Consider the following 22,356-nt stretch of genomic DNA (forward strand, 5'->3'; position numbering starts at 1 on the left):
CCTTAAAATAGGGAGAAGCTATTAGTACAAAAATTAATAATATAATTGATAAAACAAATTAATAATGATAATTAAAAGAAAATGGATAAGTTAAGAAACAGTTATTTTCCTCAATTACTTATTTTCATTAACAAAATTAAATAATTAATATTATTTCAGCATTGATAATCAGATTCCCTCGCATCGTCCAATCATAAATTTATCAAAGAAGAGTTTGATTTTCTCTTCCTAGTTTTGTAAATTTTTCTCTCAAACCACTTATCTATAGAGTAAAATTTAATTTTAATAGATTGATGAAGGTTAAAAGATCGACTACCATAACCAACCTAAAGAGTTGCACCAACCCTACAAGTTGATCCTTTAGGTGATCATGAGGGTACCCTTGTGATCATTATTCCTTATGGATATTTCTAAACAATGACAACAAATATTTAAGTTCAAAATTTTAAATGTTGCTCGACAAATTAAAATATTTATGAAAAATACAAATGAGGATAAAAAGTTCTTTCCTCGTGAGCTGAAAATGTGTTTTGATAATGCAAATTCCATGTACCAATTGGTGTACATTATAACATTAATTTGAATAGTATTTAAATATCTTCTTTTTTTTTTGGTCGTTCAAAATTTAGAGCTCCATTGATGAGTTCTAATCTAAAGTTAAGTCTTCTAATTTTAGTTTTATTAAAATAGTCCAACTTTTGGGTCAAACAATTCCATCCTTTTTATCAGTAAGATAAAACAAGTAAAGATTAATATTAATTAGGAGGTTGGAAACAAGAATGTAACTAAGGGCATGAGACATCTCCTTAAACATGCTCTCTACAAAAAAAAATATTTGAGGGTGACGGATAATATTATATTAAATTAGTGTTAGATTTAATATAATATACGATGTGATTAATTTCCAAAAACAAACATAACTTTCCCTATGCTTTCTTATATTTAGTTATACATCAATGCTTGACAAAAAAGAATAAGAAAACAGAACTCATTTCTTTTCCACACACAAAAAAGGGGAAAATCCATTAATACAATATCCACCTTTTGTCTTAATATATCTATAGAAGTCTTTTTGCTAATTAAATCTTCTTTTTTTTTTTTTGAAAAAAGGAACATTCTTCTTCTCCTTAGTTTCATATTCAGAGATCACACCCACCCAAAAAAAAAAAAAAAAAACAAGAAGAAGAAAAAGAAACCGAGATAAATTCACAGCTGAAAATTACAGAAAAGAAAGACGATTTATGGTTTGACGAGGCTCAGTAAGCAAAACCTGTGGAGTGGTTTTTGGTGGGTTTAGGCAGGCGAGAAGGTGGAGGAGAGGGAGAAGTAGCGGTGGTTTGTGGGTTAATGGCGGCGGCGAACGAGCAGTTTCCGGCATCTACCATTGTTTCTTCTTCGTCCATGAAAATCTGCCGGCATCTGCAGTCTTCACTGCAGAAGCCCTTGTCCCCTCTGTGTATATGTACATGTATATAAATAACTATTTTTTAATAAAAAGAAAAAAAAAAGGTTAAATACTAACTACTTACTGGTACATATAGATGTCTTTTCCGGGGAGAAACTTCTGGGCGCACAGAAAGCAGCGCTCCAGAAATCTTGGAGATTTAGAAGAAGAAGAAGAGGAAGAAGAAAGAGAGTGGTGGCGGTGGTTGTGGTTGTTGTTGTTAATCATGATAAGGGTAGCTTTGTCAATGACTTGACGAGATGACTCAGTGACGACGTCGCATTTCCGAGTTTCTAAGATTACACTGAGTCCTACCATGTCTCATTTTCCTTTTTGTTTGTGAAGTTTTGTACAAGGCGGTGGGTGGCGGATGTTTTAGAGTTGTGTGTTGTGTGTTGTTGGGTTGTGGTGGAGGAGAATGAAAATAGAAGGATTTAAAAGGAAAGAGAGGAAGAAGAGGAAGAAGAAGAAGAAGAAGAGAAATGAAAGAATGGGTATTAGTGTGGGGTCAGGTCAGGTCAGGGAGGGAGGGAGGTGGGGCCCTGATACAGCTATGTAGGTGTAAGAAGAACGATTTGACTGCTTCTTCTCTCTTACTGCCACGTTTACCCCTTTCTTTTCTTTCTCTCTTTCTTTTTTAACTCTTGTCGTTTTCTTCTTCCTTTTATTTTATTTCTTTCTAATTTTATTTATATCTATGTTTTCTTCTTACTTATTATTTTTAAATTAAATACTTTCTTTCATATACAATTAAACAATTTAATCCTTTTATATCTATGTTTTTGTAGCCACTAAAATATATTATTAAACTCTTGTCGTTAGTTTTTGAAAATTAGGTTTATTCTCTCTCTTTAACAATTATTAGTGTAAATATAACGTAAATAATATTAAAACTATTTGAGATTACCATGCATGTAAAATGTGAAAATTTGACGTTAGATAAATAATGCAAATACTATAGGTTTAGTTTATTTAAATTATTTAAATGTACTTGGAAAATAAGTCATTTATAAGTTTTTCTTAAATACCCTTGAAAAGAAATATATTGATTAGGGTTGGGGGAGAAAAGCAAAAGGTGGTACAGGTGGATAAGCTAAGATGACTAAAGTGATGGCAACCTTTATCTCTTTGGTTTGTCCTCTTTTTTTTTTTCATTTTCTTGCCTAAAGAAAACAAATAATAATCTAATGCATTTCACAAAACCAGTCATGAGATGTCACTTTAATCCTCTCTCAAACTTACTATATGTTCATCATCATTATTATTATTTCACTGTTTTTCTCTCTATCTTAGATGTGGACAAAATTTACATTATATTATTCACATAATATATAACATGTAATAAATTATATATTCTAAGTTACTTTCAACTTCCAATCACATTTCAACACACAAAGCCAAAACACTTTTAATTCCCTCGTCAAATTAAAATTTAATTCCGTGTATAATTAAATAGAGTTTGAGTTTCATAAAAGTGTGGTTTGTTTGGAGTGATATTGTTAATTATTGCATGATTTCACACGCAATCATCAATTCTATTATCATTTCACATTACTCATCATTATTTACTTCCATATTTAAATATAATTAGTACACTCAACTCGAGTTTAAGCTGTTAAGTTAATGATTCTGAACGTTTCTTTCTTTCTTTCTTTGTTGATATCAATTAGTATCTTATTGTATAACTGTGTACATAATATATGTTAGATATTTATCAGAAATTAAAAGTTCAATTGGAAGTTGAGTTTGGAAATTGCATGAGGCCCAATACAGATTCTGTGAGGCTAAGGTTCGGTGATTCCATACTATCTAGGATGTGTATTGTTGACATTCATAATATGAGCTCAACATCACTAGAAGCTTAGCAATGGCGTACATGAGGTCATGTCAGTCAATTTACAACATATACAATATGGTTGAATCTAATTGTGTTAAAAGTGTTGAAGTTGATAAATAAGCAAGCTAAAGTATCTCTCTTTCACTAGTATGTCTAAGGCCTTAACTCAAGGTATAGACATTATAACTTTTATCACGTAAGTCATTTTCACAATGCTACGACATGACTAGCAAAAAAAAGTGTTCGATTAACGTATCCTCTAGTGTTCTTTTTTCTTTTTATTCTAAGTGGTTATTTTTATTAGTGTCTCGTTTTATTTGTTTGGATATCTCTAAGAAATAAAAAATATTAGACGCTTGTTTTACATTAAATAGATTTTTTTTTTAATTGGAGTAATTATATAATGAGTAGCAATTTTATGAATAATAATTAAATATATAGTAACATATTTTAAAACCAAAAGTATTAACATTAGCATTTTTTGTTATTTTTATATTTTTTATTAAATGTTGTTATATATTCTAAGGTCTTGATGCTATAACTAGTTTGAAATTTTAGAAATAAAAGGAGTGAACTAAAAACAAGAAAGTGGAGTGAGTTTTAATAATAGTCACCTAAACGACTGTCCACTCTTTTCATGTACTATGGAGGAGAATGTCCCCCACTTCTGAAAATGACCTAACATAATATATGGTAAATTTTAATTAAAAACTTAAAAGAAATAATGGATTTTTTTTTTAATTTCTATGTATATATAACACCTAAAGAAATTTTATCACTCTTGTTTTCAAAAAAGATAAACTTTAGTCTCTTTAAAGTTACTACATTTATTCTTAGCCTTTCATTAACAACCTTCTTTCAAAACTATAATTGAAAGAATAAAGTGAAAGTTAGGAATATGAAACAGTACGTCATTGACCTAAGACAATATAACTTAATTAGGAGTTTTTTAGTCCATGAATGGGTTACTATAGTTTGTGTTTTGAATGAGGATTATTATTTAATTTGTTTAAGATTTAAACTATTTTAGTTTTAGAAAGAAATAATAAATAATGTAGCAAGTAGTAAAAGATTATGAATATAAAATAGTTTAAAGGATAGTGAATAGTAAACATGTAAAAATTAAGGTTTTGAAATAGTGATAAACTATAACTAATTGAAATTAACAAAATAGTATTCAAAGTAAGAGATGGTTGTTATTAGTCTTAGTCCTCTCAAAATTTAAAATTTAAAATCATCTTTTATCCTTCTAAATATGTTTGAATTGATTTTCTAAATATTTATAAAGACTTTATTTTTATTGGTAAATATATTTTTAAACACTTCAGAAGTCAATTTAAATATACACTTTTAACTTTAACAAGGTTTTACCTTGTTTTGTTTAGTAAAGTGTTTAATTTACATTTATTATTCAATTTTAAAATTTGAGAGATGTTTGGAGGAGGCTGCACTTGAATTTTTTTCAAATATGTGATGTTGTTTCATTATTTTCTAAATATTGAACAATAATTCACGAGGGGATAATTATTGAAATGAAAAATTCATATATTGCAGCTTTGTCATTCACCGTGTTGCCATTCCTATCGTGTGTACATCACTTTCATCAAAATTGATTACGCAACCCAAATTCATAACAAATAAGAAATATATTTACATATTCTACATATACAACTTTTTATCTGAATAGAAATCAAATGCAAAAAAGAAAAAGGAATTAAATGCAGCTGAAGGTTCTGAGAACGGCGGTGAAACGTAGTCGGCGAACGGCGGCGGCGCTACTAAAAATAGACTTTATATTATACTCATTGGCTGGCCATACTCATAATTTCGTGAAAAAACCCCTAATTAATTTCATAAATATTGGTGGGCACCTCCAGTAAAGGCGGCGCCACCGGAGACAGGTGGCGCTAGGTTTCCGCCGTACTTGAGGGGTTACCCCTCCACCATAATTCAATGACTTCTCTGCGTGTCCATTTCTTGTTTCATCTCTCATTTATTGCTCTCTTTTCCCACACTCTTCTATCAGTTAACAAATATCAAAACTAAGCAATTGTATCCTAAATATTTTTAATAATTTTATCATATAAAATAACTTTTTAAAAATAAATAAATATTGTAAAAAATAAATTCTTATAATCCAGCATCGAATTTAAATATTTCGTTTTTAGTAAAAAATATATAAATATTTGATTTCAAACTCGCAATTATAGAAGTCTTTTATATATAAAAATAACTAACATATGATAAAAGATATATTAGTGATTCAAATTTTCTTACTAATTAATTATGGTATTAGAGTTGTAGCTAGCAATAATAAAAAATGCTCATAATATACTATCATATATACGAGTATGTAAGCATCTCTCCCATCATTTATCACGCATTGATACCATTTAATGATGTGTCCCAATTACTTTGGATGCCAATATTATTGTAACCCCAGAGTTTAATTAATAAACATAATCTAAAATCCATCTAAGAACATAAGGAAAGATATATGAAGTTAGTGCATACAACTCAAACACTGAGTCTTGGACACTCCTCCAACCATTCTCGTCTAATTATATGATGTGTCCTTGGTTGGAGGCTTGAAGCTAACCTACAAAAAATATAGTTATATACACGTGTGATAATTAATTAAGTATGTACATTCAAATGTGTAAATGTTCGATAGTTGATATAATGTTCAATTTACATTAAACCCACACATCTTAACTTTCTTTAATTAATTGATAATTTAACATGTATCATTCTACCATAGGAAAGAAACCATATATTTACAATTTTATTCCATTTTCATTCAATATAGTGTAGTTATCACTTTAATTTGATTCAACTAGTGATTAATGATTATTACATTTCATGATGGGCATTTTTGAGTTTCAAGTGTTTTTCTAATGATCTCTTCCAACATCATTACTTCAAATATAATTGATGTTTGACAATAATATTAAGATCGATCATAAACCTTAGTTAAGAACTCACATTTCATTATTGCCCGTGATGATTGCGACTCTGCAATTATTTAAAATTTATATAAAAAAAATGTCAGTATAATGTTTATAATGTGTGTTAATTACCAACAACTATTATTACTAATTTTTTTAGACTATCAATTTCTAGTTACTTTTTTTCTTCAATTTTGCATGCGCCTTTAATTTTGATTTTTAAAAAACAATCTTTAATTTTAATCACATAAATATACATTAAGATATTAATTTATACGCCATAATTAAATTATTGACTCATACGTTTGCTTTGAAGTGTTAGAAAATGTTAATTATCCATAATAGACCTTAACATTTTATTGTATAGATAAAACAATTGAGTAGTTTTTACATTTAAAGTAACTTTTCTAAATTATTTATTTATTATAATTAAGTACCTAGGAGTCATTTATGTGAATGGGCCATTGATGTAATGAAGGTCATAGTTGACAAAAAGAATGATCAGGGTTTGTCACGCTACCATGTGAATTCTTTTTATTTACTATTAAGAATATAATGTTTTATATTGAATGATTATATTATGACAAAATATGTTTTTGATTTTTATCTTTTTATAATTTAATTTCTATGGGTTTAAAATCAAACACTCTTGTTCTTCAGATTTAAAGAACGGTCACTAGTGATGGATGACGACTAGGCTGATTTTAAACCACAAAATAAAAGGAACTAAGAGGAATCCGTTAACATCTAATTAACACTTCTTACTCATTTCATCTTTTTCAAACCCTAATCTTATATTCAAATTCCAAAATTTAAACAAATAAAAGAATGTTGTAGCTTTAACTATAATCAAGATTATTTGTATTTCTAAATACAAATAATTAAATTGTTGTATAAAATGAAAGCTGACTTCGGATGAAAAATATAATTGACTGCAACATATATCTTTTTTTCCAAATCTCTTCACCATTCCCCTCCATCTAGCAGCTCGTTTCTGTTTGAGATGAAGGCAACCATCTTAATTAACCCTCATTCTTTTAGTCTAATCATCATCCCAGTTAGCTTTTCCTTAAGTTACTAACAACTTACAACAATTAAATAACCAATGAGAGAAATATGCAGACTAAAAATACGAAACCCTAGAGAAACTCTACTATCATTGATTTAGAATTTTGACAAGAACCTCACAATTATAAACAATATTAACTTTTAAAAGTACAAAAATCTACTTAATAACAATAGTTTTGGAACAAAATTTTGAAGAATAAGTTGAATGAATTTAAATCATATGTCCTAACTCTCAAAACAAAGAGTCCTAAAAGTCTTAATCATGCATGATAATATATTGAAGAAAAAAACTCAAAACACCATATATCATATGCAGTTGATAATATGAAGCAGAATCGTTATTAATTGTGTGTACTCAAAAGTCAAAAGCTGCTCACAAGTTATTCCCAATTTGAGTACAATCAAAATCTTAATGACCTTATTCATTTCTATTGGTCTCTCATCATCTGCCTTTTCCACTTTTTATTTATTTATTATTTCTAATATCTCCTTCATTAGTTTGGATCGACTTCTGAATTTTTTGATTTAGAAGTGATCCTCAAATATTCTTCATCTATTCAAAATTTTAATCTTCAAACCCTGATAGCTCTTCCAACCTTCCAATATGAAAAGATAATACATCTTATTTTCATGGAACCTACACGGGCTTTGGATCAATTACTGGACTTGGACCCAAAATCTTATTTAGACCAAATGCCCATAATAGACTTGAGTTGTGCTAGGCTTTTAGACCCAAACAACTTTAACTACTTGATTCGGTCTAATTTATAATTATTACGATGAGCTTTTTAACTTTCGTTGCAATAACACGACTTGTGATCCTACCAAATTTTTGTATTTAGCAACATAAACTATATAATCAAAACAATACATATTTGGAAATTTGGTTATTTTCTTAAATGCAAAACAACAACAATAATAATAATGGTTTTTTTAATAAATAAAACTATTTCCATCTAAGTGAAAAAATTATGGAAATACACAGATTCATTAGACTAATTGATTTTGTTTACTTTTCAACTTGATCTAATATATATCATTGTGTAAAATAAATATTTTGTTTATTTTACTACTTTTAACCATTTTTCTAATAATAATATTAACAATCCTTCTATTTCTATTTTCTATCATAACCCACACCATTTCTTTCTCTTTCTCGTTCTCCTTCTCCAAATTCTTTTAATTTTTGCATGCAGAGGGTTCTGATTTATTGTGGAAATATTATTTACAATTTCATATGATTTATTTTATGCATATAAGTTGTGTTTATTTTATTTTATCTTTACCACAAATAGATTAGTTCTATGTTTTTCTAATTTGCTTCAAAATTATAATTTGGAAAAAATAATAGCAAAGAGAAGGAGTCGTACAGAGATGTGACTTTTGAAGAGACATTTTTTTAGGTTTATTTGATAAATGTGTTGATTATGTTTATATATTGACATACAAAATTTATAGAATAAATGAGTAAATTTATTTTTTATTATTTATAAATTTAAATAATTTAATGAATCTAGACTTTAATAATCAAAATGTAAGAACTTAAGTAATTATTTTGAAGAATTAATTGAATCTTTTGGACAAGGATTAAAGTAATTATTTTCTTCTTTTAAGGTTGAAGACCAAAATATGTTACAATATTTATATTTTAAAAATGAAGTATAATAAATTTTGTTATTTAGTTATTCTTGGAATACAAAAAGACTGTTATCTTTTTATTTTCTTTGTATTTTTTTAAAGAAAAAACTATATTATAAAACAAACCAATAAATAAAGAAGATAGCTGAAAAGGCAGGCTCTTTTTTGCAGTTAGAGAAGAGGATGAATTTGGATAAAGAAGACAAAAAGGCATTGACTCAGACGAATGGATATATACTCTCTAATTAATCAAATCCCTTTTTATCTCCATTTTATTATTACATTTATAATACCATTCTTTTTAAACAAGAATTACTATTTTCTTAACCTAGAGTTTAAGTTTATCAATAAGTATTTTGAGTTTAATGATTGTATTTATAATTATTTTAAAAATAAAAACTATTAAGCTTAGGCGGAATTTGTCATTAACAACTTATTCACTCCTTGTTTTTTTTTGAGAGACTTAAAGCTCATATATCAAAACTTTTAAAATAGAAGATAATAAATGAAACAAAAAAAGAACTAAATAACAGCTAAAAAAAGCTAAGCTATATTTAAGAGTATTAATCATTCTATACTACAATTAATACTATTGATTGGTTAGGTTTAGAAAGTTTTTTTATTATTTCTTTTCTGAAAGGGATTAAGTTGAGAATTAAAGGGATTATTTCTTAATCTCTATTTTAAAAATGGATTGATTATATTTATATTTATATATATAAAAAAAGTAATAGTAATAATAATAACAAAGAAAAGAAATAGAAAAGGGAAAATCAGCACGTGGGAACCCAAATAATAATACTCCGCCAAATCTCCTTCCATTTCAATTCAATCCAAATTCTTCTTCTTCTTCTTCGCTCTTCTTCATCCTCCTTCAAATTCTTAACAATTGCAGTAATTTCCATTTCTTTTCCTTTGATCTTTTACCAGCAACTCGCTTAGTGATGTCGATTCTTACGATCGGCCGGAGGAGGATTTCGTCGACGAATGCTTGGGCCACCGGTCGCCGGTTACTCTCTCCCTTCACCTCTCAATCTCCTTCTCCTTCAATTTCTCAGTTTCCGTCGCAGCAGACGCCCGAATCCCTTCCACACCCATTTCCTCCGCTTGGATCCCCCAGTTCCGGTCGGGCATGGCTTCATTCACATGCTAATCGTTTCGAGGTGAGTTCCACTCTGGTTGTCGTTTTCCTTTTGTTGTTGTTAGCGTTGGTTCATCTGAATTTTAAGACGTAAGCAAGTTCTATTTCAGTTTTTTTTTTCTTTTTTTCTTTTTCCGGATTTTGAGCTAGCAGCGCTTTCGATGATTCAATGTGTTTGTTCTGCACTAATCTATTCATAATTGTAGAGATCTTCTCCTTGTAACAATCGGGAGAAATTTAGAAATTAGGTGATTGTGAATGTAATCGTGGAATTGGTTCTTCATGCAGGCTAGGATAAAAGGCGTTTCGAAGATATGTCGCTTTTCTAGCCAGGCTTTAGACGGTCTTCCACTTTTTAGGTTGGTCGATATACCTTTGGCTCAAACTGGTGAAGGAATTGCAGAATGTGAGCTTCTTAAATGGTTTGTGCAAGAGGTAAAACCAACAATACTTCTTTCTTTCTTTCATTGTTGGTCCTTTTGTGAAAATGAATGAGGCTTGGTTGATTTCTTCAATCACTTATGTACTGTTCCAAGCTCAAACTGCTGCAATGTGGCTGTCATGCGAGAGCTGTTTGTGTTGGATCTCTGTCTGGTTTACGGAGGATGCAGGATCAGTTCAAGTGATTTCTATTCTGTCAGTTGATTGATTGGACAATTTCTTATTAAAATATAGATGGATGTTCATATTTAATCTTTTGGCAGGGGGATGAAGTTGAGGAGTTTCAACCACTTTGTGAAGTTCAGAGTGACAAAGCAACAATTGAAATAACTAGTCGCTACAAGGGAAAAGTTGGTCAACTTTTATATGTTCCGGGGGACATTGTTAAGGTGATATTTCATCACCCAATTGTTAAGAATATGAACTCATGGAAACTTTTGCAGTTTATGAATGGAGGGTAGAAAGAAATGTGAATGTCTATTTTCGGGGAAATTATTAAGTTGTCAATATATCAAATGAAAAGGTCACTAAACTTTTTGTTTCCTTTACACTGCAATGTTGTAGCTTGTAGGCTTCTTGCTCAAGTTTGATTGTTATATGTTATCGTTTTCAACCTTGATTACTGCTTAGGAAAAGCATTTTTCATTCATGCAGAAGCACACTAGTGGTAAATTATCGTAATATCACATTCTAGAGTTGGAAGAGAAAAGACACTAATGTTATGTCAAACGTTATCTCAGGTTGGAGAAACTCTTTTAAAAGTACACGTCGAGGGTTTCGAGGATGAGATCCAGGTTTCAGGGTTAACTGAAGGGCATTTGGCAAAACCCGAAGTAAAAGAGTCCCAACAGGACAAAAGCAAAAACTGTGGAGTTCTGTCCACACCTCCTGTTCGGGATCTTGCAAAAGAATATGGTATAGACATAAATGATGTCAGTGGAAGTGGTCCAGATGGAAGGGTATTAAAAGAAGACGTTCTTCAGTATGCTGTCAAAAAAGGAATTCTTGAAGACCATGTTTCTTCTGCTGCTAGTTTTAGGGTGCAATTTGATGAATCAGAGACTCACACTCATGCACCAGATGGAGTTATGTGGACCTACGAGGATAAGAAAGTTCAATTGAGGTATTATTCGTAAGGAGCTATTAAGTAGCCAAGAGTGAGTACTTGTCTAAATGAACGTAGTCATATCTTTTCATCATTTAAACAACTCCTGTCCTCTTGGTTTTTCTTGGAATAACTGAAGTGCACCTTGAAGTTCTTTTCAACTAGCAAAATAATTATTTCCTTTGCTATGTTCTAATTGTGTATTATTTGGTTGTGCAATTTATTCCATTTAGAGTTGTATGCAATTGATATGTGTTTTGTTTGCAGAGGATTCCAACGAGCAATGGTTAAATCCATGGCCATTGCAGCAAAGGTTCCCCATTTTCACTACGTAGAGGAGATCAATTGTGATGCACTTCTGGAGCTTAAAGCATCTTTCCAAGGAAATACTACCGAACCAAATGTCAAACACACGTCTCTTCCCTTATTGATAAAGTCCCTTTCTATGGCAATGAGCAAATACCCAATGCTAAATAGTTGCTTCAATGAAGATTCATTTGAGGTCACTCTCAAAGGTATGCAGTAAAGAGAGATGTTTGAATTGAATACATTGTAGAATATAATCCCCCAGATTAGGTCGTGTTCTCTTACTGTTTGCTGCTATGCCTAAGATGAAATCTTTCCTTGTTCTTATTTGAATCACAGTTACATTTACTTTTGCTTGCTGTAGGCTCCCATAATATTGGAATCGCCATGGCTACTCCACATGGTTTGGTTGTGCCAAATATAAAGAATGTTCAGTCCCTTTCTGTTTTGGAGGTTTGTAAATCACCGCCCACACATTTTTGCTTAAACGTAACATGGTCATCTAAAAACTTTTTAGTTTCTTAATTGGGTTAGGAGATTGAATACTCATCTTATGAAGCTTTCTTGTTTCTTAAAACAATTGCCATCATTTGCCAATGTTGCTAGCATGGCTTCCCTGTCACTAAAGACTTATATTTCAAATACATTTGCTTAGATCACAAAGGAGCTATCACGCTTACAACTACTAGCAATGGAAAACAAGCTCAGTCCTGGGGACATATCCGGTGGCACAATAACCTTAAGCAATATCGGAGCCATTGGTGGAAAATACGGTTCTCCTTTGCTCAACTTGCCTGAAGTATCCATCATCGCAATTGGCCGAATAAAAAAAGTTCCACAGATTGCCGATGATGGGAGCGTGTATCCATCATCAATCATGACGGTGAGCAACACAAAAATGTAAAGTCCATCTTATATTTATTATTGACTGACCAACCTTCCCTTCTATTTGGTCAGGTGAACATTGGTGCAGACCATAGAGTTCTGGATGGAGCAACAGTGGCAAGGTTTTGTAACGAGTGGAAGCGATTCATTGAAAATCCAGAGCTTCTGATATTGCATATGAGATGAGAGAAAGTAAATGTATCTGTATCCCCCCATTTGATATAATAAAATGAAAGGGGCCGCCACAAAAAGAAAAAAAGAACGAAATCTTACTTTCAAATTTCATACTGATCGTCGCTCTTTGGATAAGAAGAAAGAAAGAAAGAAGGCTCAATGGTTACGTGACGTAGTCAACTTTGAAAGCTAGATAATGGATTTTGACAAACAGCTCTATGGATTTTGAAAAACAGCTTCTACAAATTTTACGAACTTTCAATTCAAAAGTAACTTATTCATTTAACTTTTAATAAAGTATTTTATTAATGAATTAACTTTTTAACAAAGTATTTCATTATTGATGAATCGAATGTAATAATGGTAAAATCGACTTAAGATTTGAGATGAAAAATTGTAGGGCTTTACCCCGGAGGGAGCCCTTCCAGAAATTCTCGAAGGCCAGGGTCGAGCCCAGGCCTAAGAGGGGGTTTGGAAATAGTTTTCAACCAGCAATAGACGCGCCTCGGTTAGTACCTCACTAGCTGCGTCATTGCCCCAAGCGCAAAGATACTTACCTCCATCATTTCTCTTTCCTTTTATGTGCCATCAATGCCTCTCTATTCTCAAGTTTAATCGATGTGGGATTCTTAATCTTCAAACTTCTATGGGCTTGCCGGCCCATCACCCAAAGTCTACATCTAACCACTCAAATGTAGGGGTGATACAAAAATAAATAAAAAACCAAAAACCAAAAGCCAAAACAATTTATATCGATTCAAATGGTTTGGTTTGGTTTTTATTATCAAATTGGACTTTTTGGTTTGTATTGGGAAAAAGCCGAAAAGCATTTGTTTGAAACAGATTTTGGTTGGGAAAACCAATGAAAACCAAATGGAATCAATGACATAAATATACTCTAAAAACTAAATTTTTCATTATGTGGGTATAGGTTAGTATTTCAATTATTATGGTGCACCTATGCCTTTTGTTTAGAAAGAAAATAGACTTGGTTTTAATCTTACTCAAATGATTTATTGTCCCTACATTTCTCTATTTTTATGCTCTCTTATTATGCAATATAACTTTTTTTATTTCAAATATTGAGCTGTTGATTAGTTTTTAATATTATCTTGAACGGGCATTATTGTTAGCTTTGACGTGAAATTCAAAAAGTACTACAAATTTTATCAACGTTCGTACTTTTAAAAAATAAGAATTTTATCTATTACATTATGTTTATGTTTAGATTAGGAATGAAAATTATAAAAAAAAATAAAGTTGACAAAATATTTTAACGATTTAAATCGTGTGTAGCGAGTTTTTGTTATGAAATATAAATATATTCTTTTATTCTTAAGAAAAACAAAAATATATATATATGAATTAATGTATAAATGTTTGAAAAGAAACAAATTTCTATTTTCAATAGCCATCCATAAAAAGAGTGTAAAGATTATTGATGGTTGTAATTTGTGAAGCACATTCTTCTATCTCTCTATCTTTTTTCACGATCATCATATTCTACACTCCTAAAATTTCAAATTAATAATTATGTTGATTTATATTCTAAACTTTCATTAAAAAATAAATTGTTTTATTGTAATTCTCCAACGTTAAGAGGAAGAAAAAAAAAATACAGTGAAACACAAACAGATGAAAATCAGTCGTATCATTCAAAATCTTCTATTATTTATCTTAATCAATACATTTAAAGAAGTATTAAATATGTTATGTTAGTAATTTTGAAACCAAACATCGACTCTTCTTCCTTTTCTCTCGGTATAAAACTTAACTTAATTAATAGTACAAGTTGTTTCTACTAAAACTACGAGTCAATTTTTGTGATGTTGAATCTATACTTTATAGTTGATTACACATGTTTAATCTTAGTAGTTGAAATTTTAATAAATTTTATATTTAGTCTTTACTGGTAGTTTATTATAAATTTGTTTATTATTATTATTTTGGTTTTATTATTAGCACTTTCACGATCAATTTTAATAAATTAATTAACTTAAAAAACTAAATTTAAGATTTATCACAAAGAAAAGTACGATACAACATTTAAAAATATAAAACTAAAATTGAAACTATTTCAAAATATATATTTTTAAAGATAAAAAAGAATATATTATAAATTTTAATCCATTTTTAAAAACAAAAATAAATAAGAATATATAATTATTATTAAAAAAACACATAAATAAAAATAATGAAATGAGTTTTGGAGCAAAAAGAAAACTAAAAAGATCACATTTCACCGTCTTCTTCTGCTTCCAATTTTGACCCTCCCGGCTGCGTTTGCGAGATCGCCCAACTTTTTTGGATTCCGACTCCGGAATATGGCAACGGCATACGCAAATCTTCTGAATGTCGGAACCAAAATCATCGCCGTCGGCCGGAACTACGCTGCCCATGCCAAAGAACTTGGCAACGCCGTCCCCAAGGTTTCTTAATCAATTTTCCTTTTTATTCTGGACCATGATCGTTTGTTTTTCAGGGAGGGTTTTATCAATTACTTGATTCTCTTTTCTTTATGATTGCGATTGATCAACTGGATGAGTCTTTTTTTTTAAAAAAAATATTTTAGGAGCCTGTTTTGTTTATGAAACCCACGTCGTCTTACTTGCAAAATGGAGGGACGATCGAGATTCCTCACCCTCTTAAGTCTTTGGATCATGAGGTTGAGCTCGCCGTCGTAATCTCTCAGAGAGCTCGTGATGTTTCTGAAGCCTCCGCCATGGATTATGTTGGGGGTAGGGCTACTATGTTTCCCCATCTTTAGTTAATTTTTTTTAAAGTCGATTCTATGATTTTTGAATCGTACTTGAAATCCTTTTGATCTATCCGTCAAATATATTTCTTATTGCGGTTGATTTAAATTTCCCTTCTCTGAACACCGAAGTGTAGCATTCTTGTGAAATGCAAGGAGAAACTGTTTCATTCACCATTTTGTATTTCATAATCTCGAGCAATGCATGACATATTTGGACACTTCAGGTTATGCTCTTGCTCTGGACATGACTGCCCGAGAAATCCAAGCTTCTGCAAAGGTGATGGTGTTTTCTTTTCTCTTTCTTGATGGATGTTAGATAAAAAGTCTGATAGAAGCAGTAGGATATTATGCTGAGTGAATATATATGAGCTGTTTCTTAACATTGTTGATCGAGCCCGGTCTTCTTACTTTCAATATGTTTGAGAATGTACTGAAATAGACACAAGGCCTCTTCATATCCTTGTTGATTAGGGTTCGTCCACTTATAGGAAATCTGTTAAAAATGAATTGTTACTTCCAAATAGTTCAGAAGGATACTTGGGCACATGAAAAGATGGAAAATGGTGACATTTCAGTTCCTATTGTTCACTTCAATATGGTAAAGGCAGGATAGCTTTGTTGAATATGAAAGATTCAATTTTGGGAAGTTCCTACAATGCCAGATTCTTGAACCTTGTTTTAGTTTCATCTTAATTTTTACATCTCTTCTTTTATTTTTAAATCTTAATGCTGTTTTCATTTACCAGTCTGCAGGTCTTCCATGGACAGTAGCTAAAGGGCAGGACACCTTTACACCCATCAGTTCTGTTGTAAGAATTTAGTTACCTGCCTTGTTTTCTTTTACTTGTGATATACAGTCGCAAGAACCATATCATCAAATGGACCTAATAGAAGTAATTAGAGTGTTTGCATATAATTATCTCATTGATATTGTATAGAATATGGATTATACTGGCACATTTATTTGAGCATCTCTGATGTCAAACTTACCTTTTTATTTTTTTCCCTCTGTAAATGATGCAGCTGTCCAAGGCATCAATCCCTGATCCGGATGATTTAGAATTGTGGTTAAAGGTTCTGATAATTTTATAACGGACTGCTTTCTTTTCTGCATTAATGTTATTGTCTCATTTTAAGATCAACTGGTTTTGTTTAACTTAACTCAGGTAGATGATGAGTATCGACAGAAGGGCTCAACCAAGGATATGATCTTTAAAATCCCATACCTCATTAGCCACATAAGTTCCCTCATAACCCTTCTTGAAGGAGACGTGATATTAACAGGTATCCACAAGTAAAGAATTTAAAATTGGAAGGCTCACTTTTGACCTCTTTACTAAAGAGTTTTTACAATGATTTCTATGTTAATAAATAAGTTCTGATAATTGCATTATTCCTTGGCCATTGCTTGGTAATCAAATTTATTCCACTGACTTTAACTTCTGTTTTTAGTTCTTTATCTTTACATTCTAAATAATGATTGGTCATTCATGTTTCCCATTGATTGTGTCTGTTCTAAAGTATCATTTCATGCACCAACATTTCAAGATAGTTTTAGTTAATAAAGATTCTCAACCATTTTGATGCCTCAATAAAGTAGCATTTTGATGGGAACGGTTTTGGAGGGATACTAAGAGTATATTTGTAATTAGTTAAATAGTTTGCTAGGGAAGTTGGTTATAAATAGAGGGAGAGGGGAGTGGAGAGGATAAGCAATATTTGAAATATGAAGTAGGGCTTGAGAGTATCTCAAGAGTTGGAGGGTTCAAGTTCCTCGAACACTTGGTTTATCTTGTATTTTCATTATGATTTATCTTTCAATGGAAGTTGGAGCATGACATTTATTTGATGGATCCATTAAGTGCTCACTAACCTCCAATTGTTTTGTTTTTTTCCCGTCATTGGCTTCATGAATCCATTATCAGACAATGATTCAAGTCTAGAAACTAAGTTTGTTATTACTAAGTCGTGTTCTTTTTCACTGTGCAGGAACTCCCTCAGGCGTTGGCCCAGTGAAGGCAGGTCAGAAGGTGACAGCAGGGATAACAAATATCATAGATGTTCACTTCAATGTCGAAAACCGGAAGAAACCATAAACATCTTCTCAAGTTTCAAGATTTCTACAACTCTTATAATCATTTCCAATAAATACCAGACTCCACTAACATTTAATAAGATTGTAGGCTTAGAGTTGTTCATTTACACCATTAATTTGAAGTACTTTCTTTGGCTAGTCATTTAAATACCATAGGCATTGGAACTAAGAAATACAATAGTAGAGATAGTGTCTGGGTTCAGGCAAACCTTATCAAGCAAATACAAAAGGAAAACCAGAGCAGTCCTAAGAGAACTAGTAGTTCTTAATGAATTCATAGATATGGTTGCTGATCTCATGGGGCTTCTCCTCTTGAAGGAAGTGACCTACGCCTTCCATTACAACAACCTCTTCAAGAAAAGGAACGTCTTTCTTCATCTCCCCACTCTGTATATATTGTTTAGCTCCAAAAGAGTGGTAGGTAAGATCTTGGTCACCCACAATGAACTTTGTTGGAACTTTCACCTGAGCCCCTGTAAATGAAGCATTGAGTTCCCAGTTCCTGCAACAGCAGCCATGTCATTATTTATTGAAATGGTTTCTTCTTCAACTTGGGTTAATGAGTCTAGAAAGGGGGTATTGAATGGTTGAAAGTATGCGATGAACAATGTTATATACAAGAAAATGTACCTGTCGAGATTTCTGTAGTAATTGATTGGGCCAGTGAAGCCATTTTTGTCAAATTTGGAGACATAATAGTCCATGTCTTGCTTCGCTAACCATGGAGGCAAAGAAATGGGAGTATCCAGTGGATGGTCTTTGCCTTTGCCTCTGCCTTTAGGCATCATTAGTGGCTTTGGAGTGCGATAACTTAGTATTTCTGTCATAATCCTTTCAGTGCCAATCTCAGCAAACTCTGCCTCTATTTCTCCAGGTTCCTACATTAAATTTCCTTTGCTTTCTCATCATATCTCATGAGATAATATCATAGAATTTTGCTCCTACAAACTATGTAACTTATCTTTTTATTTAATGCATTACTTAAAAGTTTGGGAATAAACGTTTTTGTATTTACGTAATAAGTAATTATACAAATGATGAGACATCCATTGACTTCATAAGTTAACTATAAATACATATTTAGTAGCTTTAACATATTAATTATATACTTCAAAATTTAACTTACCACGTCTGAAAAAAAAAAAGGAGAGAAAAGAGTAACTTTATTTCGTTGGATTTTTGTGATCCAAAGTTTATGCCAATGGATGTGGGAGAGAGAAATGTCCAATTTAGAGGGAATGAAATAATTATAATGTGACATGCATATATAATAATTGTTTCTTCTTTTTGATTTTAGTGTGAGTAAAAGTAGCTTTTCTTATGATTGAGATATAGATAATACTACTTGATTTCTTTTGATAAAGTTTATTTAAACCAACGGGAGGTAGGCAACTTGATAATTGAGATTATCTAATTTAAATTCTAGAAATGGGTAGGGTAGGGTTAGTTTTTATTTTAGGTTGGATTGAATTGAATTTTTTATGTTTTTTATTGGATTGGATTCAAGTTACACTTTGTTTAATCTTGGATTCATCAATCAACCCAATCCAACCTAAATTTTAATATTATTAAAATATATGTTACAATTTATAAATAATATAATTTACGAAGTTTTTTTAAATTTTGTAATAGATACGTTGAAATTTGATATTTAACAGTTGAGTTTTATAAAATTTTGGTTATTAAAATGTGGCGGAAACAAATTTAAAGTGTTTTAAGTTAATAAATAATATAGTTTTAAAAAATAAACCAGTAACAAAATCTCCCAACTCAATCCAATCTATTTACACTGCAATGAATTAATCTCTCAAATACTTCAAAGCTATATTAGGAGTTTACTAGCTGTGAATTATGTGAACTAATGTGGTTAAACGGATACTATGTACATTGTGTGCGATTTGATTTTTTTTTTCTTTTTGATGTAGTTGAATAAAATAAATATTACCCTTGTTAAAGAAAGGAATAGATACAGAATTTTATATTTTTCTACGTCATATGTGTATATAGAATTTTTGAGGATGAGATGTTAGAAGTAAACCATTTGATGAAGCGTATGTGTTTTAATAGTTGAGTTGTCCTTACCTTTACAACAAATATATATTAATGATATCGAGCACTTCCAAATTACATTCTACATTTTACCTTGTAAACTTAATCTCTTTTATGACACTACTTTTTTTATATATAAAAGTTAATAACAAATCACACAAATTATTTATATAAAAAAAAAGTAGTTTAGTACGTTAAATTCTCCTATCATAATTTGACATGTAGTAAATCTATGTGTAATTTAAATTTTGCTAACACAATTTTCATATTTTAATTATTTGTTGGTGTGTGCGATGACAATGAGATGTATAAAAGCAAACAGTGCATCTACCAAACGTACCTTCTCAAACTTAGGCATGTTTAGTGATAACATCACAAACAAAAGATAATAACATTTTATTTGATTTTGTATAGTTCATTATACACTAGATTTACCTCGACGTGTTTCCTTCAATTGTTTAACTTTTAGAAAATATCATCAAACTTCATACTAATTGTCAAATAAATTATTCAAGTTTTCAGTATTGTTTTAAAACTTTTTAAAAAATGGATATAGTTAAAAATTCACCAATACTTTTAACCTTTGAAAGAACACATAAAATTATTATTGTTTTTTTTGTTTAAAGATTATTTGAAATTATCTTTGGAAAATAACGATTCTCAAAATTAGTATTTTTCAAACTTCTGAATTTATATATATTTATAAGGATTAGAAAAAACAAACTATGTATTTTAAAAACGAAAAATAAGTATTATAAATTAGTGTCTTTAATTGAAATATTTTTCTGTGGATTAGAAAAATAAGTATAATAATTTTTTTATCTTTGAAGGGTTTTTTTTTTCAATAAATAATTTATATTTTAGAAAAGATCCAAAAATAGATGTGCATCTGAGAATAACCCCCAAAAGGGAATAAAAGTAATCATAGGCATAGGGTTGCAGCCAATTAAACTATTCTTTTGTTTAAGGTTAGAAGAAGTCCAAATTATTTCATGCATTTCTTCATGAAAAACATGCACCAAAACTAACAAAAATCACTTAACATTTAAAGAGTAAAAACCAAAAGCAACTTTTTAACAATATTGTGTTCTGAAAAGTAGTGATTATTAGCTCTATTTTCCAGAATCGCTTCAAACAAAAACACCACTTTCTCACTTTCACCATTTATATATATCAGTTAAGAAAATTAGGAGAATGAGATGAAAGAATTAAGACAAATACCTGAAATCTGCAAATGTAGTAATCATCGCCATACAGAGCTTTAAGCGATTCAATCGGTTTCCTCTTAGGGCTTCGTCGATTGAAAGTCACGCTCGTATTCACCAACGCTTTAACTCGATCCGGCCGATACATGCAAAGATTCCAAGCAATCACCGCTCCCCAATCATGCCCCACAACGAATACCTTCTCTTCTACTCCAACAAGGGCGTCGATTAGAGCAATTAAGTCCCCTACTATGTGGAAACAAGTGTAGTCGTTAACTGAGGGTGGGGAGTCGGAGTCTCCGTAGCCGCGGAGGTCAGGGGCGACGGCGCGGTAGCCGCGGGAGGAGAGATCGAGGATCTGGTGACGCCATGAGTACCAGAGCTCGGGGAAGCCATGGATAAAGAGGATTAGTGGACCTGACTCGCCTTTCTCGGCTATGTGGAGGTTGATTCCATTGAGGTTGAGAGTTGTGTGGCGAATTGAGGAGAGTTCCATTTTTGGGGACTATGTTTGGGGATTTGGTGTTTGTATTATAGGTGGTGAGAGAATGGGGAAATCGAACAGTTTGCTAAGAAAATGCCGAAATTTTCTGCACATCCATTCAAATGTCATTTTCATCAATTAACCACAATCAACAAACTCCCCCTCTCCAACCATGAGTATGAAGGATGAATAATATGTTTATGTAAGCAAAAAATCATGGTATATTTTCTTTTTCTTTACAAGTATGACTTAAGAATCAAATTCCATTCAGATCTTATCATCTTATACATTTAATTAATCATCAACTAAATTCCTTTTTCGTCACCATTTTGTTTTTTAAAATTAAGTCTTCAAATACCACTTTTGTCCTTAGATTTAATTTCTTCTTTTTGTTATCCACATTTTACCAATAATTTAAAAACCAAATCAAAATTTAAAAACTAAAAAAAAATAGCTTTCAATAAGTTTTTTTTGTTTTTAAAATTTGGTTAAGAATTCAATTATTATATTTAAAAAATATGTAAATTATAAAAAAAAAATGAAAATCAACTATGAGGAATGTTACCCTATTCATAAGAAAAGTATACCAATATTTAAAAAAAAAATGTTAATAGGAATAGGGGAAGGAATAATGTTAGAATTTGTAGTTTATTAATTACTTCCTATTTTATTCTATGAAACTAAGGAATGGAATATTGTTTTTATATATTATTTTAATTTTTTTTTGTTTGTTTGTTTGATATTATTGGAACCATTCTTATCTTCACATCAATACACT

At 30.8% G+C, this 22,356-nt stretch overlaps 5 protein-coding genes and 1 non-coding gene across 8 annotated transcripts; 3 read left to right on the forward strand and 3 right to left on the reverse strand.

Moving 5' to 3' along the window:
* Positions 1–901: 901 nt before the first annotated feature.
* Positions 902–1,903, reverse strand: LOC101206584 (FCS-Like Zinc finger 15). The gene is made up of 2 exons (XM_004134174.3): positions 1,530–1,903; positions 902–1,452 (listed from the first exon to the last, which is right to left on the reverse strand). The coding sequence occupies exons 1-2, from the start codon at positions 1,760–1,762 to the stop codon at positions 1,257–1,259; spliced, it is 429 nt and encodes a 142-aa protein (XP_004134222.1). The 5' UTR covers positions 1,763–1,903; the 3' UTR covers positions 902–1,256.
* A 7,831-nt stretch (positions 1,904–9,734) lies between these two features.
* LOC101206829 (lipoamide acyltransferase component of branched-chain alpha-keto acid dehydrogenase complex, mitochondrial) lies at positions 9,735–13,242 on the forward strand. 3 transcript variants are annotated; one of them, XM_031883562.1, is made up of 9 exons: positions 9,742–10,098; positions 10,365–10,511; positions 10,613–10,698; positions 10,781–10,906; positions 11,258–11,640; positions 11,890–12,137; positions 12,293–12,381; positions 12,584–12,811; positions 12,886–13,242. In XM_031883562.1, exons 2-9 carry the CDS (start codon positions 10,496–10,498, stop codon positions 12,997–12,999), a joined length of 1,290 nt encoding a protein of 429 aa, XP_031739422.1. In that variant the 5' UTR covers positions 9,742–10,098; positions 10,365–10,495; the 3' UTR covers positions 13,000–13,242. The 3 variants fall into 3 exon arrangements, with proteins under 3 accessions (XP_004134223.1, XP_031739422.1, XP_031739423.1); XM_004134175.3 differs by lacking the exon at positions 10,613–10,698 and having other exon boundaries at positions 9,735–10,098; XM_031883563.1 differs by lacking the exon at positions 9,742–10,098 and having other exon boundaries at positions 10,375–10,511; positions 10,613–10,712.
* A 141-nt stretch (positions 13,243–13,383) lies between these two features.
* On the forward strand, positions 13,384–13,562 carry LOC116402804 (the record flags this gene model as incomplete). The annotated part of the gene is made up of 1 exon (XM_031883159.1): positions 13,384–13,562. A coding segment is annotated over one exon (102 nt), but the record flags the coding sequence as incomplete, so codon positions are not given.
* LOC116403003 lies at positions 13,388–13,538 on the reverse strand. The gene has a single exon (XR_004215733.1). It is a non-coding gene; the product is annotated as a U4 spliceosomal RNA (small nuclear RNA).
* Positions 13,563–15,194: 1,632 nt separating the features above from the next.
* On the forward strand, positions 15,195–17,947 carry LOC101207065 (probable acylpyruvase FAHD1, mitochondrial). Its single transcript, XM_004134176.3, has 7 exons — positions 15,195–15,416; positions 15,560–15,725; positions 15,970–16,022; positions 16,492–16,554; positions 16,769–16,819; positions 16,912–17,029; positions 17,735–17,947. The coding sequence occupies exons 1-7, from the start codon at positions 15,312–15,314 to the stop codon at positions 17,839–17,841; spliced, it is 663 nt and encodes a 220-aa protein (XP_004134224.1). The 5' UTR covers positions 15,195–15,311; the 3' UTR covers positions 17,842–17,947.
* Positions 17,884–21,757, reverse strand: LOC101212443 (epoxide hydrolase A). The gene is made up of 3 exons (XM_004134444.3): positions 21,111–21,757; positions 18,471–18,718; positions 17,884–18,342 (listed from the first exon to the last, which is right to left on the reverse strand). The coding sequence occupies exons 1-3, from the start codon at positions 21,588–21,590 to the stop codon at positions 18,096–18,098; spliced, it is 975 nt and encodes a 324-aa protein (XP_004134492.1). The 5' UTR covers positions 21,591–21,757; the 3' UTR covers positions 17,884–18,095.
* Between the last annotated feature and the right edge of the window lie 599 nt (positions 21,758–22,356).

Source organism: Cucumis sativus, chromosome 3 (genome assembly GCF_000004075.3).
Source record: "Cucumis sativus cultivar 9930 chromosome 3, Cucumber_9930_V3, whole genome shotgun sequence".
Lineage (NCBI taxonomy): Eukaryota > Viridiplantae > Streptophyta > Magnoliopsida > Cucurbitales > Cucurbitaceae > Cucumis > Cucumis sativus.